The 13,517-nt window shown below is 45.1% G+C and overlaps 1 protein-coding gene across 1 annotated transcript in view; it reads right to left on the reverse strand.

Annotated features, from left to right (window-relative positions):
• FIRRM (FIGNL1 interacting regulator of recombination and mitosis) overlaps positions 1–13,517 on the reverse strand; it is a gene marked incomplete at both ends in the record, with an annotated part of 580,029 nt that overhangs the window by 414,912 nt on the left and 151,600 nt on the right. The window contains 2 exons of the mRNA XM_082265049.1: positions 6,620–6,749; positions 7,398–7,546. Of these exons, the coding sequence (XP_082121175.1) occupies positions 6,620–6,749; positions 7,398–7,546 (279 nt within the window). The remainder of the gene's footprint in view (positions 1–6,619; positions 6,750–7,397; positions 7,547–13,517) is intronic.

Below are 13,517 nucleotides of genomic sequence, written 5' to 3' on the forward strand. Positions count from 1 at the left end.
TTCTTCTCCTCTCCGGTCTTCTGCTCTTTTGCTGTCGGCTGTCTTCTTCCTCCGGTCCTCCTCCGACGACGTCTCCGCTGATTATGCCTATCTCCGGTCTCTGCAGCTTATTATATAGCCATTAGGGGCGTGGCCCCGATGACGTCATCTGGAGACCCCGCCCCCTCATGTCACAGATGACGTCATTTGTGACATGAGGGGGCGGGGCCTCCAGATGATGTCATCGGGGCCACGCCCCTAATGGCTATATAATAAGCTGAAGAGACCGGAGATAGGCATAATCAGCGGAGACGTCGTCGGAGGAGGACCGGAGGAAGAAGACAGCCGACAGCCGACAGCAAAAGAGCAGAAGACCGGAGAGGAGAAGAAAAGAAGAGAGGACAGCAGAAGAGGGGACAGCAGAAGACCCCGGAGAGAAGAACACAAGAAGAGGGGGACAGCAAAAGAGCAGAAGACCCCGGAGAGGAGAAGACAAGAAGGGCGGACAGCAAAAGAGCAGAAGACCCCGGAGAAGACCCCGGAGAGGAGAAGACAAGAAGAGTCGGATGAAGATTTTTAATAAACTTTCCAAAACGTCTCTTGTCGTTATTTCCATACACTGCCTTTTATGGGGTGAATGGGTAGGGGTACAGTGTACCCCATACCCATTCACATAGGGAAGGGGTCCGGGATCTGGGGTGCCCCCTTGTTAAAGGGGGCTTCCAGATTCCGATGAGCCCCCTGCCCGCAGACCCCCACAACCACCGGCTAGGGTTGTGGGGATGAGGCCCTTGTCCTCATCAACATGGGGGCAAGGTGCTTTGAGGTGGGGGGTGCAGAGCTCCCCCTGCCCCAAAGCACCAACACCCCCCCATGTTGAGGGCATGTGGCCTGGTGTGGTCCAGGGGGGGTGGGGCCGCTCGCTCGTCCCCTCCCCTTTCCTGGCCTGCCGGGCTGCATGCTCGGATAAGGGTCTGGTATGGATTTTGGGGGGGACCCCATGCCGTTTTTTCGGCATGGGGCTACCCTCAATTTCCATAACAGACCCGAAGGGCCTGGTTTGGAACCCTGGGGGGGACCCCCACGCCGTTTTTTTCCCATTTTGGCGTGGAGTTCCCCCTCAAGATTCTCACAGCGCAAGTCGCCCCGCAAGTCGGATCTGACTTGCGGTGTTGCGATGCGACCTCCATTCAAATCAATAGGCTCCCATAGGGAAAAATTGATTTTGAATGGAAGAAAAAAAAACGCTGCTAAAAGCAACGTGGCAAAACGTGCAGTAACGCCAATGGAAAAAGCTACTGAAAGCACGTTTTTACAGCTGCTTTTTCCGGAGTCAGAACTAACTTTGACGTACGTTTTTTCTAACGCCCCGTGTGCATGGGGCCTAAAAAGGGTGACTCCACTTTTCACGAAATCAGCAAATAAAGAAAAAACAATATAACGTAAACAATTGCAACACAAATCATGTTGTAATTGAATGTTATTAAACATTACTTTTCCTTTTCAATCTGCAGCTGTTGTAGTTTTCTCAAAATGCAATCCAATATGGAATGTGTACTGACCGCACCCCAGAAACATAATTTCCTGCTTCTGTGATTGACTCACCAATTTTCCCAGAAGTCTGCCTAAGATACAAGTCCGATTTCTGGCATCCCCTGCAACAAAAAATTCATTTTTGGGAAGATACTCCCAATAGGAACACGCCTAAAGGGATGCAGGCCCAGCAGCTTTTCTCATTAGAGACCTGCAGCTGCCACAGCTGATAATTATGAAACCACTCCCATTTGATCCACTCAGCACAGAGGAACAAACAATGGATTTCTCCAGAATAACAAAAGGTAGGAATCTGCAAGGTTTGTTAAAATCCCTGCAATGTACAGAGATCACCCAGAGGGGAATGGTTTTTTCTCAACAAAAGTGGAGTTACGCTTTAATGTGACCTATAAACTCAGTTGAACAACAAACTGAAATCTTTGAGGCGGAGGCAATTAAAAATATGCAACCATATTAATTTTTTTTTTAAGTGTGCACACCTTTAAACTAATACTTTATTGAAGCACCTTTTGATTTTATTACAGCACTCAGTCATTTTGGGTATAAGTCTATCAGAATGGCACATCTTGACTTGGCAATATTTTCCCACTCCCCTTTACAAAAACACTCCAAATCTGTCAGATTGCGAGGGCATCTCCTATGCACAGCCCTCTTCAGATCATCCCACAGATTCTCTATCCGATTCAGGTCTGGGCTCTGGCTGGGCCATTCCAAAATTGTAATCTTCTTCTGGTGAAGCCATACCCTTGTTAATTTGGATGTATGCTTTCGGTTGTTGTCACAATGAAAGATGACGTTCCTCTTCATGTTCAGCTTTCTAGAGGAAGCATGAAGGTTTTGTGCCAATCTTGACTGGTATTTGGAACTGTTCATAATTCCCTCTTCTTTCACTAAGGCCCCTGTTCCAGCTGATAAAAAAACAACCCCCAAAGCATGATGCTGCCACCACCATGCTTCACTGTGGGTATGGTGTTCATTTGGTGATATGCAGTGTTTTTGCACCAAACATCTCTTTTGGAACTATGGCCAAAAAGTTCAACCTTGATGTTTTCCTTTGGAAGAAAAGGCTTCTGCTTTGCCACTCTACCCCTGGCATATGAAGAATACGGGAGATTGTTGTCACATGTACCACACAGCCAGTGCTTGCCAGATATTCTTGCAGCTCCTTTAATGTTGCTGTAGGCCTCTTCACAGCCTCCATGACCAGTTTTCTTCTTGTCTTTTCATCAATTTTGGAGGGAAATCTAGTTCTTGGTAATGTCAAGGTTGTGCCATATTTTCTCCACTTGATGACTGTCTTCACTGTGTTCAATGGTATATCAAATGCCTTGGAAACTCGACTGAACCTGTCTCCTGACTGATCCCTTTTAACAATGACATCCCTCTAATGCTTTGGAAGCTCTCTGCGGACCATGGCTTTTGCTGAAGGGTGTGACTAAGAAAATGTCAGGAGAGACCTACTAGAACAGCTGAACTTCATTTGGGGTTAATAAGAGGCACTTTAATTGATAACAGGAGTAGATTGTAGTATATCCCCGGTTATAAAAGGATTATAAGAGGGTGTGCACACTTCTGCAACCACATTATTTTTTTTTTCTCCCCCTACTCCCCCCTAAAAGATTTTAGATTGTTTTTCAATTGAGTTGTACAGTTTATAGGTCCCATTGAAGGTGGAAAAAGTTCTGAAATTATTTATCTTTGTCTCATTTCTTTACATCACAGAAACCTGACATTTTAATTTTGTATATCTATTGTATGTACAAGAGCTTAAGTGGGTAAACTTCATAAAATTTTATGTGCGTGTGAATAATGATTTTTGAACAATTTACAATGGAAAAAATGTCAAAGTTATGTGATTAAAAAAAAAAACCTCAGATTTTAACAAAATTGTTGTGTGTGTTTATCCAATCCAACACAATGTTGGGTGTGTGTTTATCCACTTGCCAACTGCACACTGTAGCTTTACTGCTGCAGTGCCAGCCGGCTGCACAGAATCACGTATACAGCTGCAAGAAAAAGTATGTGAACCCTTTGGAATGATATGGATTTCTGCACAAATTGGTCATAAAATGTGATCTGATCATCAACATCTAAGTCACAATAATAGACAATCACAGTCTGCTTAGAGTAATAACATACAAAGAATGAAATGTTGCCATGTTTTTATTGAACACACCATGTAAACATTCACAGTGCAGGTGGAAAAAGTATGTGAACCCTTGGATTTAATAACTGGTTGAACCTCCTTTGGCAGCAATAACTTCAACCAAACGTTTCCTGTAGTTGCAGATCAGACGTGCACAACGCTCAGGAGTAATTATTGACCATTCCTCTTTACAGAACGGTTTCAGTTCAGCAATATTCTTGGGATGTCAGGTGTGAATCGCTTTCTTGAGGTCATGCCACAGCATCTCAATCGGGTTGAGGTCAGGACTCTGACTGGGCCACTTCAGAAGGCGTACTTTCTTCTGTTTAAGCTATTCTGTTGTTGATTTACTTCTATGCTTTGGGTCATTGTCCTGTTGCAACACCCATCCTCTGTTGAGCTTCAGCTGGTAGACAGATGGCCTTAAGTTCTCCTGCAAAATGTCTTGATAAACTTGGGAATTAATTTTTCCTTCGATGATAGCAATCCGTCCAGGCCCTGACGCAGCAAAGCAGCCCCAAACCACGATGTCCCCACCATACTTCACAGTTGGGATGAGGTTTTCATGTTGGTGTGCTGTACCTCTTTTTCGCCACACAGTGTTGTGTGTTTCTTCCAAACAACTCAACTTTGGTTTCATCTGTCCACAGAATATTTTGCCAGTATTGCTGTGGAACATCCAGGTGCTCTTGTGCAAACTGTAAATGTGCAGCAATGTTTTGTTTGGACAGCAGTGGCTTCCTCTGTGGTATCCTCCCATGAAAACCATTCTTGTTTAGTGTTTTACGTATTGTAGATTCGCTAACAGGGATGTTAGCATTTGCCAGTGACTTTGGTAAGTCTTTAGCTGACACTCTAGGATTCTTCTTCATCTCATTGAGCAGTCTGCGCTGTGCTCTAGCAGTCATCTTTACAGGACCGCCACTCCTAGGGAGAGGAGCAGTAGTGCTGAACTTTCTCCATTTATAGACAATTTGTCTTACCATGGACTGATGAACAGCAAGGCTTTTGGAGATACTTTTTTAACCCTTTCCAGCTTTATGCAAGTCAACAATTCTTAATCGTAGGTCTTCTGAGAGCTCTTTTGTGCGAGGCATTATTCACATCAGGCAATGCTTCTTGTGAAAAGCAAACCCAGAACCGGTGTGTGTTTTGATATGTCATTAGTCTAGGGGTTCACATACTTTTTCCACCTGCATTGTGAATGTTTACATGGTGTGTTCAATAAAAAACATGGCAACATTTCATTCTTTGTGTGTTATTAGTTTAGGCAGACTGATTGTCTATTGTTGTGACTTAGATGATGATCAGATCACATTTTATGACCAGTTTGTGCAGAAATCCATATATCATTCCAAAGGGTTCACACACTTTTTCTTGCAGCTCTGTGTGTATATATATATATATATATATATATATATATATATATATATGCGCAATTCTGCTTTTCCGGGTGGGGGTGCGCCGGCTCTGCTGTGATTAGTCACAGCACACGCCGATTAGCGGGTGCCGGCCAGTGGATAACCGCCAGCACCCACTGATAAACAAGTAGTAAGATAGGACAGAGCTCTGTCCTGTCAGAGGGGATGTGTCGGTTTTTGTTTACCTGTAAAGCCAAATCACCACATAGTACACACAAACACTGGTTAGGCACACATTGTACTAATGACACTAGCTGGAAGGTGTTAAGTGACAGTGTTTATTTTTAGCATTGATCACTGTATCAGTATCACTGGTTCCCACAAAGTGTCAAAAGTGTCAGATTGCCCGCCATACTATCACAGTCCTGCTGTAAGTTGCTGATCACCACCATTACTAGTATAAAAATAATTCTAGTATTATATATATATATATATATACATATACACACACACACATATATATTTTGCGAGTGGAAAATTATGTAGGGCGAGCATGGGGCTGGTCAGGGGAAGAGAGAGGAAGAGGAAAGCTGACCGATAATCACAGAGCGCGGATCATCACGCTATAACAGCTTTAATTGTAATTGCCGGGCGTTTGCCGACACACACAGTCCCGCCTCCTACCCGGCTCATTTGATAGACAGAACACCTGGCCAACCAGGACGTGGAAGGGACCAGTCATTGGTATTGCCCATGTTCTCAGTGGTGTATTTTGTGCCTAGGCATGGCTAAAATCAGGCACCCCCCATCCAGCAGCAGCGACTGCTGCAGCACAGCAGAATGGGCAGGGACATCAAGCAACTGCTCAAGATTTAGAAGACTGTACAGGGGCTTCCATGCACGGGTGAGGTTGCATTGACCTGCACGGGCGAAGCTGCATTGATGGGCATGGGTGAGACTGCATTGATGGGCACAGGGGAAACTGCATTGATGGGCACTGATCAGACTGCACTGATGGGCACTGTTGAGGTTTCACTGATGGGCACTGTTGAGGCCGCACTGATAAGCTTTATTGATGATGCTGCACTGATGGTCACTGATAGGTTGCATTAATGGGCGCTGACGAGGCTGCACTGATGGCCACTGAAACGTTGTCATTAATATTTATTTTTGTAAGTTCTGCATTAATGCAAAAACATTTAACAGTGTAATTTTATGTGATCATTTATGAGGGCGTGTTTAAGGGCGGAACTAGGGGCGGGGCAGGAGTTGGCTGGGGCAACTGGTGGCGAGTAACCCTTAAGGCCTGGCTAGTAGCTCAGGACTTTAAATTTTGAGCCCTGCATATATATTATATATACATACATACATACATACATAGTCAGTTAAATGAACGTAGTGTCGTATTGCAAAAAATGGCCTGGTCTTGAGAGGGGATAAATCTTTTGGAGGTCAAGTGGCTATAGAAAAGCATCAATTGTATGCCTCTATATTTCCAGAACTGTCAGTATAACAGGTTTTTGATGTACTTACATTAGAAACACCCATTTAAATTATATTGTATTATTTTAAATGTTACCTTGGTTTTTCCTCTGGAGGCTTGTTGCTGGAGCACCACAAAATCTGCACATCTTCCGGTAGAGTGGGAAGTTTATCCAAAATGCTCATTAGAAGCAGACATTTGGGGAACTGTTGTTCTCGTGGAAGTTCTGAATATGAGGATGGAATAATGTTCAGTAAAAGCTGAATACAAAAATACCTACAATGGGGCACTATTCCTTCCACTGTCACTAATGATGGCACACTATCCCTTCTTCCCACTGACAATAATGGTGCACAATTCTTACCACTAACACCAATTATGGAGCAATACTCCTCCCCACTAACAATGGTGCACAATTCTTCCCACTGACAACAGCAATGGAGCACAATTCTTCCCACTGACAGCAGTAATGGTGCACAATTCTTCCCACTGACAGCAGTAATGGTGCACAATTCTTCCCATTGACAGAAGCAATGGTGCACAATTCTTCCCACTGACAGAAGCAATGGTGCACAATTCTTCCCACTGACACAATTGAAGGGGCACTATTTCCCTCAGTGACACCAATGATGGATCAATATTCCTCCATTTGACCTTGGATGCTATGCAATTTTTTTATTCCCACTCACCACCCAGGCATTGTTTACTCCCACTGATGCTGGGAAACTTTCTACTGCCACAATCCACACTACAGGGCCACAATCTGGCCCCCTAAAGAATGAAGGACAGTAATCTGGCCTTTTGTTTAGAAAGCTTGGAGACCCCTATTCTAGAGAATCATTTTTTATACAGTTAGTAAAACAAGCATTCATACCTTGGGATTCATTAAGAACAGAGTCCATAAAAGGCCTGAAGGATAAAAGCTGGACAATGAGAATATCAATAGCTGCAAGAAATACATTCCCAATCTCATCCTGATGAATATCTGAAATAGGCACAGCATGTAGACTTGGTGGAAACATGCTAAGAAAAAAAAAAAAAAAAAAAAAAAGATAGTTACTTAGTTAATCTGATTGAAAAAAAAAGAAAACAAACCTCCATATACATTATCCAATACCCACAGTTGATCAAGAGGAAGGAAAAAAAAACCCCAATAAAGCATGATCCAATTTTCTCCAATGGGGGAAAAAATGATTTCCTGACCCCAAGAGGCAATCGGATATTCCCTGGATCAGCTTTACTGATAAATATTAGTATCCAATTCTATTATGTGCATTTTGGAAAGAATCCAGGCTTTTTTAAAAGTAATCTACTAAGCTGACCAGAACCTACTCTTCAGGGAGTCTATTCCACATTTTTACAGCCTTACTGTGAAGAAGCCATTCCATATTTGGAGATTAAATCTCCTTTCCTCCAGATGTAAAGAGCACCCCCTTGTCCTTTGTGACGACCTTAAAGTGAATAGCTCAACACCAAGTTCACTATATGGACCACTTACTATATGTATTTATACATGTTGATCATATCTCCTCTTCAAGAGAATACATTCAATTCCTCTAATCTTTCCTCATAGCGGAACTCTATGCCTCATCAGTTTGGTTGCCTCTCTCTGCACTTTCTCCAGCTCCCCAGTATTTTCCTGAACTGGTACCCAAAACTGAACAGCATATTCTAAATGAGGTCTTACTAATGATTTGTACAGGGGAAAATTGATCTCTCTCTCTCTCTCTCTGCAGTCCATACCTCTGAATACAAGAAAGAATTTTGCTTGCTTTGGAAACCGCAGCTTGGCATTGCATGTTAATATTAAGCTTATGATCCAACAAAACAACCAGATCCTTCACTATTGATTTCCCTAGTTGTACTCCTCCCAGTATTTATGATGCATGCATATGCTTAGCCCCCAAGTGCAAAAGTTTACATTTATCAGTATTAAACCTCATTTGCCACATAGGGGTCAATTCACTAAGAGTTAAATAACGGGCAAAAAAATACTGTAAAATAGCCCTTGCGGTAACTCCGTTTTGAAAGTGCACTAAGAATTTTTCATTAAATAACGAATGGTATTTGTTTGCTCTTTGTTCGATTGAATGCTAATTACCGCATTTCTTCATGCTGTAATTTACCGCATTGCTAGGGAGTGCGCAGGGAAGCCGGCCGCCGAGTCCTCAACAGATGACTTATCAGCTGTCAGCGGGTTCCCTGCCGACAAGTGAATGTTTAAAAAAAAAAAAATGCAGGCAATTTAAAAGTATGAAAAAAAAAACAGCGTGCCCCCTCACGCACATCTGTGGCATGTATAAAAAATTATGCAGCAAAAAGTAAATTTCTAAAGAAGAAAAAAAAATGAATTAAATGACATTTAAATTGCCGGCAATAGGGGGGGAAAAAAAACCCGCCCTTCGGATCTGGTAAGGATTTTAAGGGGAACCCTACGCAAAAAAAAAAAAGGCGTGTGGTCTTACCCAAAATCCATACCAGGCCCTTATCCAAGCATGCAACTCGACAGATCAGGAAAAGGGGAAGGGGGGGGGGGGGGGCTTTGGTCTGTTTGTGAATCAGACTTAAGCACTTTCCGCCTGGTTTTTAAATTATGTTTATCGGCACATTTTCATTTCACAGCACATAATCTTTTTTTTTTGGTTAATTAAAAACTTTATTTACTGCATGCAATAATTTATGCAAATTAGTCACGTGACTGTTGTCGCATGCGATAAACAGTGAATTGACCCCATTGCCACCCCATTAAACACTGCATTGAGGTCAGCTTGTAATACCACTGCACAGAGCAGGTGAATATACCATGTTTATTATTTGAATAGTTTAGAACAGGGGAAGTTGCTGTGTGTGGGGTGATGTATCAGAGTGTAAAGTTGTCCTCCCAATTATACATATAGCAAACAGGATATGGGTCCAAGAAAAATAGTATTTTTGTAAGAACTTACCGTACAATTATTTTTATACTTTCTCTTACGTCCTCTGACAGTCGCCGCCGATCAATATAAGCCTTCACTATTGGGTAATGGCACCCTCTGCAGGAGTAAGCTAGGCAGATAAAAATGTTAATACAAAACTTTTCTATACTTAGACACACCTCTAGGGGGCCGTCCCCAGCCATTATCCTGTTCAAGTCACAACTGGTCCTCAGTTTGTAGCAAGCAGTACCGGAAGGCAATAACCCCCAGATCCAAAAAAACAGAGGGGCGGGGACTGTCAGAGGACTCAGAGAAAATAATTTTACGGTAAGTTCTTACAAAAAAATCTATTTTCTCTTACGTCCTCTTGACAGTCGCTGCCGATCCATATAAGCCTTCACTATTGGGACGTCCCAAAGCAGTGCAGGTGTGAGGGGAGGAAAGAGGCAACCAACCGAAAAGGTAACGAAAAAACACCCCCAAGGAAGAGACAGAAAAAAATGTCTCAGCAAAAAACCGAGGCACCTCAAAACTTTGCGGCCAAGAGAAGCATCCAAGGATGCCAAAACATAAATTCTGTAGAATCGTGAAAGAATGACGACCAGGTCGCCGCTTTGCACACCTGAATCAGAGCAGCCTGATGGCGAAAAACCCAAGAGACGCTGATGGCTCCAGTAGAAAAGGCCCTTACAGGGAAAGGAGGAACCTGACCCTCGATTGAAGAGGCCTGTAACAAAAAAAAACGTCAGTCTGATCCACGGAGAAAAGGCAGCCGCGGACGCGGCCGAGCACTTCTTAGGCCCTTTAGGAAGAACAAACAGGGAATCAGACTGCCGAACAGATGCCGCGGCAGCCAGGAAAACCCTGACCGCCCGGACCACATCCAAGGAATGCAAAGCCTTCTCCTGGAGATACTCGGGCTTCTCACAAGTGAAGGCAGCACGATATCCTCGTGGAGGTGGAACGAAGAAACCACCTTGGGAATAAAAGACCGAGTGGGTTGCAGAACACTTTATCCCTATGAAACACCAGATAAGGAGAACAGCAAGACAAAGACGCCAATGCAGACACTCTGCGAGCAGACGTGATAGCCACCAGAAAAGCAACTGTCTGGGACAACACAGGCAGAGGAAAAACTCTGATGTTCTCAAAGGGAGGTAGCTGTAACACAGACAACACCAAATTCAGGCCCCAGGGAGGCAAGGGAGCCTTGCTCGGAGGAGCCAGACGCCACACCTTTATGAGGTAGGTGCGAAGCAAAGAATACAATGTCAAGGGATGTGGAAAAAGATGGCCAAAGCCGACAACTGACCCTTGATCGCATTCAGCGCCAGACGCTGATCCACTCCTTTCCACAGGAAGGCCAAAAACTTTTGCCACCGAGGAGCGAGGATGGAATGCATGCGATCCGCACCAGGCATATACACTTTCCAGGTGCGATAAGAAAAATTTGAGGTAGCTTTACGAGCATTCAATAATGTAGGGATGACCGCCTGTGGAAGACCCCTAACCCTCAAGACCTGGCTTCCAACAGCCACGCCGTGAAAACCAGAGACTGCAAAGCAGGAAGGAAGATCGGTCCTTGAGACAGAAAATTGTCCCGCAGCGGAAGGTGCAAGGGAGGCCCGACGACCATCTGAACGATGACCGCGTACCAGGACCAACGTGGCCAGTCTGGGGCCACCAGAAAGACCGACATCCGTTATAACGCCAACCTGTGGAGGAACCTGGACAACAGTCGAACCGGAGGGAAGGCATACAACAGCCGATACCGGTGCCAAAAGCACCCCTAACGCATCCGTGGCGTCCGCCAGAGGATCGCGAGGTCTGGCCACGGACTTTCCAACCCCATTGTCGAGACGGGGCGTGAACAGATCCACATCCGGAGTCCCCCACCGGGAATCCAGGAGGCGAAACACCTCCGGATGCCATGACCAGACTCCCTGGTCCAAGGTCAGGCGACACAGACAGTCCGCCTGCCAATTTTCCACAACCGGAATGGGAACCCCCAGGTAGCACAAGTACCTCACACAGCGCCCTCAGCAGGGCCAGGGAGGGAGGGAAATAACATAACGCCAGCTAGATGGGGGATCCCACAGAGACCACCAGCCCTGCCATTCCCTAAGAGTGGGCCCGCAAGCCCCCCAAAAGTCCCCAGGGACAAGGGGGTATCAGTATTCACTAGTCCAGGGAAGCGGGCACTGCTTTGATACAGGAGACCTCCCACCCTAAGTGGGGGTGCCGTCAGCCAAGGAGGGATGCTGGCAACAGGCGTGCCTTCCGGGTTGAGACACCCTCAGCGAAGACGCAGCTCCCTAGGCTCGTCCCTATTCCGAGGGGCATTGTCGTTACGAGGCCTGGGCGCACCAGTAACCTGCAACGCTCGTTGGCAGGCTGGGACTCCATAAGGATCTACAGTGCCTTGCGAAAGTATTCAGCTCCCTTGAACTTTGCGACCTTTTGCCACATTTCAGGCTTCAAACATAAAGATATAAAACTGTAATTTTTTGTGAAGAATCAACAACAAGTGGGACACAATAATGAAGTGGAACGAAATTTACTGGATATTTCAAACTTTGTTAACAAATAAAAAAACTGAAAAAGTTAGCGTGCAAAATTATTCAGCCCCTTTACTTTCAGTGCAGCAAACTCTCTCCAGAAGTTCAGTGAGGATCTCTGAATGATCCAATGTTGACCTAAATGACTAATGATGATAAATAGAATCCACCTGTGTGTAATCAAGTCTCCGTATAAATGCACCTGCACTGTGATAGTCTTAGAGGTCCGTTTAAAGCGCAGAGAGCATCATGAAGAACAAGGAACACACTAGGCAGGTCCGAGATACTGTTGTGGAGAAGTTTAAAGCCGGATTTGGATACAAAAAGATTTCCCAAGCTTTAAACATCCCAAGGAGCACCGTGCAAGCGATAATATTGAAATGGGAGTATCAGACCACTGCAAATCTACGAAGACCTGGCCGTCCCTCTAAACTTTCAGCTCATACAAGGAGAAGACTGATCAGAGATGCAGCCAAGAGGCCCATGATCACTCTGGATGAACTGCAGAGATCTACAGCTGAGGTGGGAGACTGTCCATAGGACAACAATGAGTCGTATACTGCACAAATCTGGCCTTTATGGAAGAGTGGCAAGAAGAAAGCCATTTCTTAAAGATATCCATAAAAAGTGTCATTTAAAGTTTGCTACAAGCCACCTGGGAGACACGCCAAACGGACGACAGCCATACCCTTCCGAGGTCCCTCTGGAAGGACAAAGAGAGAATCCGATTTACGAAAAGATTCAGTCGACGACAGGTAAACCCTGATTGCCCGGACAACATCCAAGGAATGCAAGGCAACCTCCTTCGGATGCTTAGGATTCGCACAAAGCGAATGCAAAACAATGTCCTCATTGAGGTGAAAATCCGAAACCACCTTAGGCAAAAAGGACGGATTAGGTCGCAAGACCACCTTATCCCTATGAACCACCAAGTAAGGGGGGCGGCAAGAAAACGCCGCCAACTCTGACACTCTGCGAGCAGAAGTGATCGCTACCAGGAAAGCAACCTTCTTAGATGGCATGGGCAACGAAAGTTCCCTGATGCTTTCAAAAGGGGAACGTTGCAACACGGATAGAACCAAGTTCAAGTCCCATGGAGGTAAGGGCTCCCTTCTAGGAGGGGCCAAGTGACGCACACCTTGAATAAAGGTGCGAATTAAGGAATTAGACGCCAGAGGGCGCTGGAAAAGAACAGCCAGTGCAGAGACCTGGCCCTTAATCGTGGCCAACACAAGATGCTGGTCCACCCCCAGTCTGGAGGAAAGCCAACACTCTCGCCACCGAGTAGGAACGAGGAGAAAAACCCCTGGACTCACACCAGGCAAAATAAGCTTTCCACGTACGGTAATAAATCTTACCAGAGGAGGCGTTTCTAGCCTTAATCAAAGTAGGAATGAACTCTGAGGCGAGACCCCTGTCTCTCAAGACCTGGCTCTCAACAGCCAGGCCGTCAAAGCCAGCGACTGTAAAGAAGGATGGAAGATCGGTCCTTGAGACAGCAGATCTTCCCGCATTGGCAGC

Source organism: Pelophylax lessonae (assembly GCF_965119305.1).
Source record: "Pelophylax lessonae genome assembly, chromosome: 8".
NCBI classification, from domain to species: Eukaryota; Metazoa; Chordata; class Amphibia; order Anura; family Ranidae; genus Pelophylax; species Pelophylax lessonae.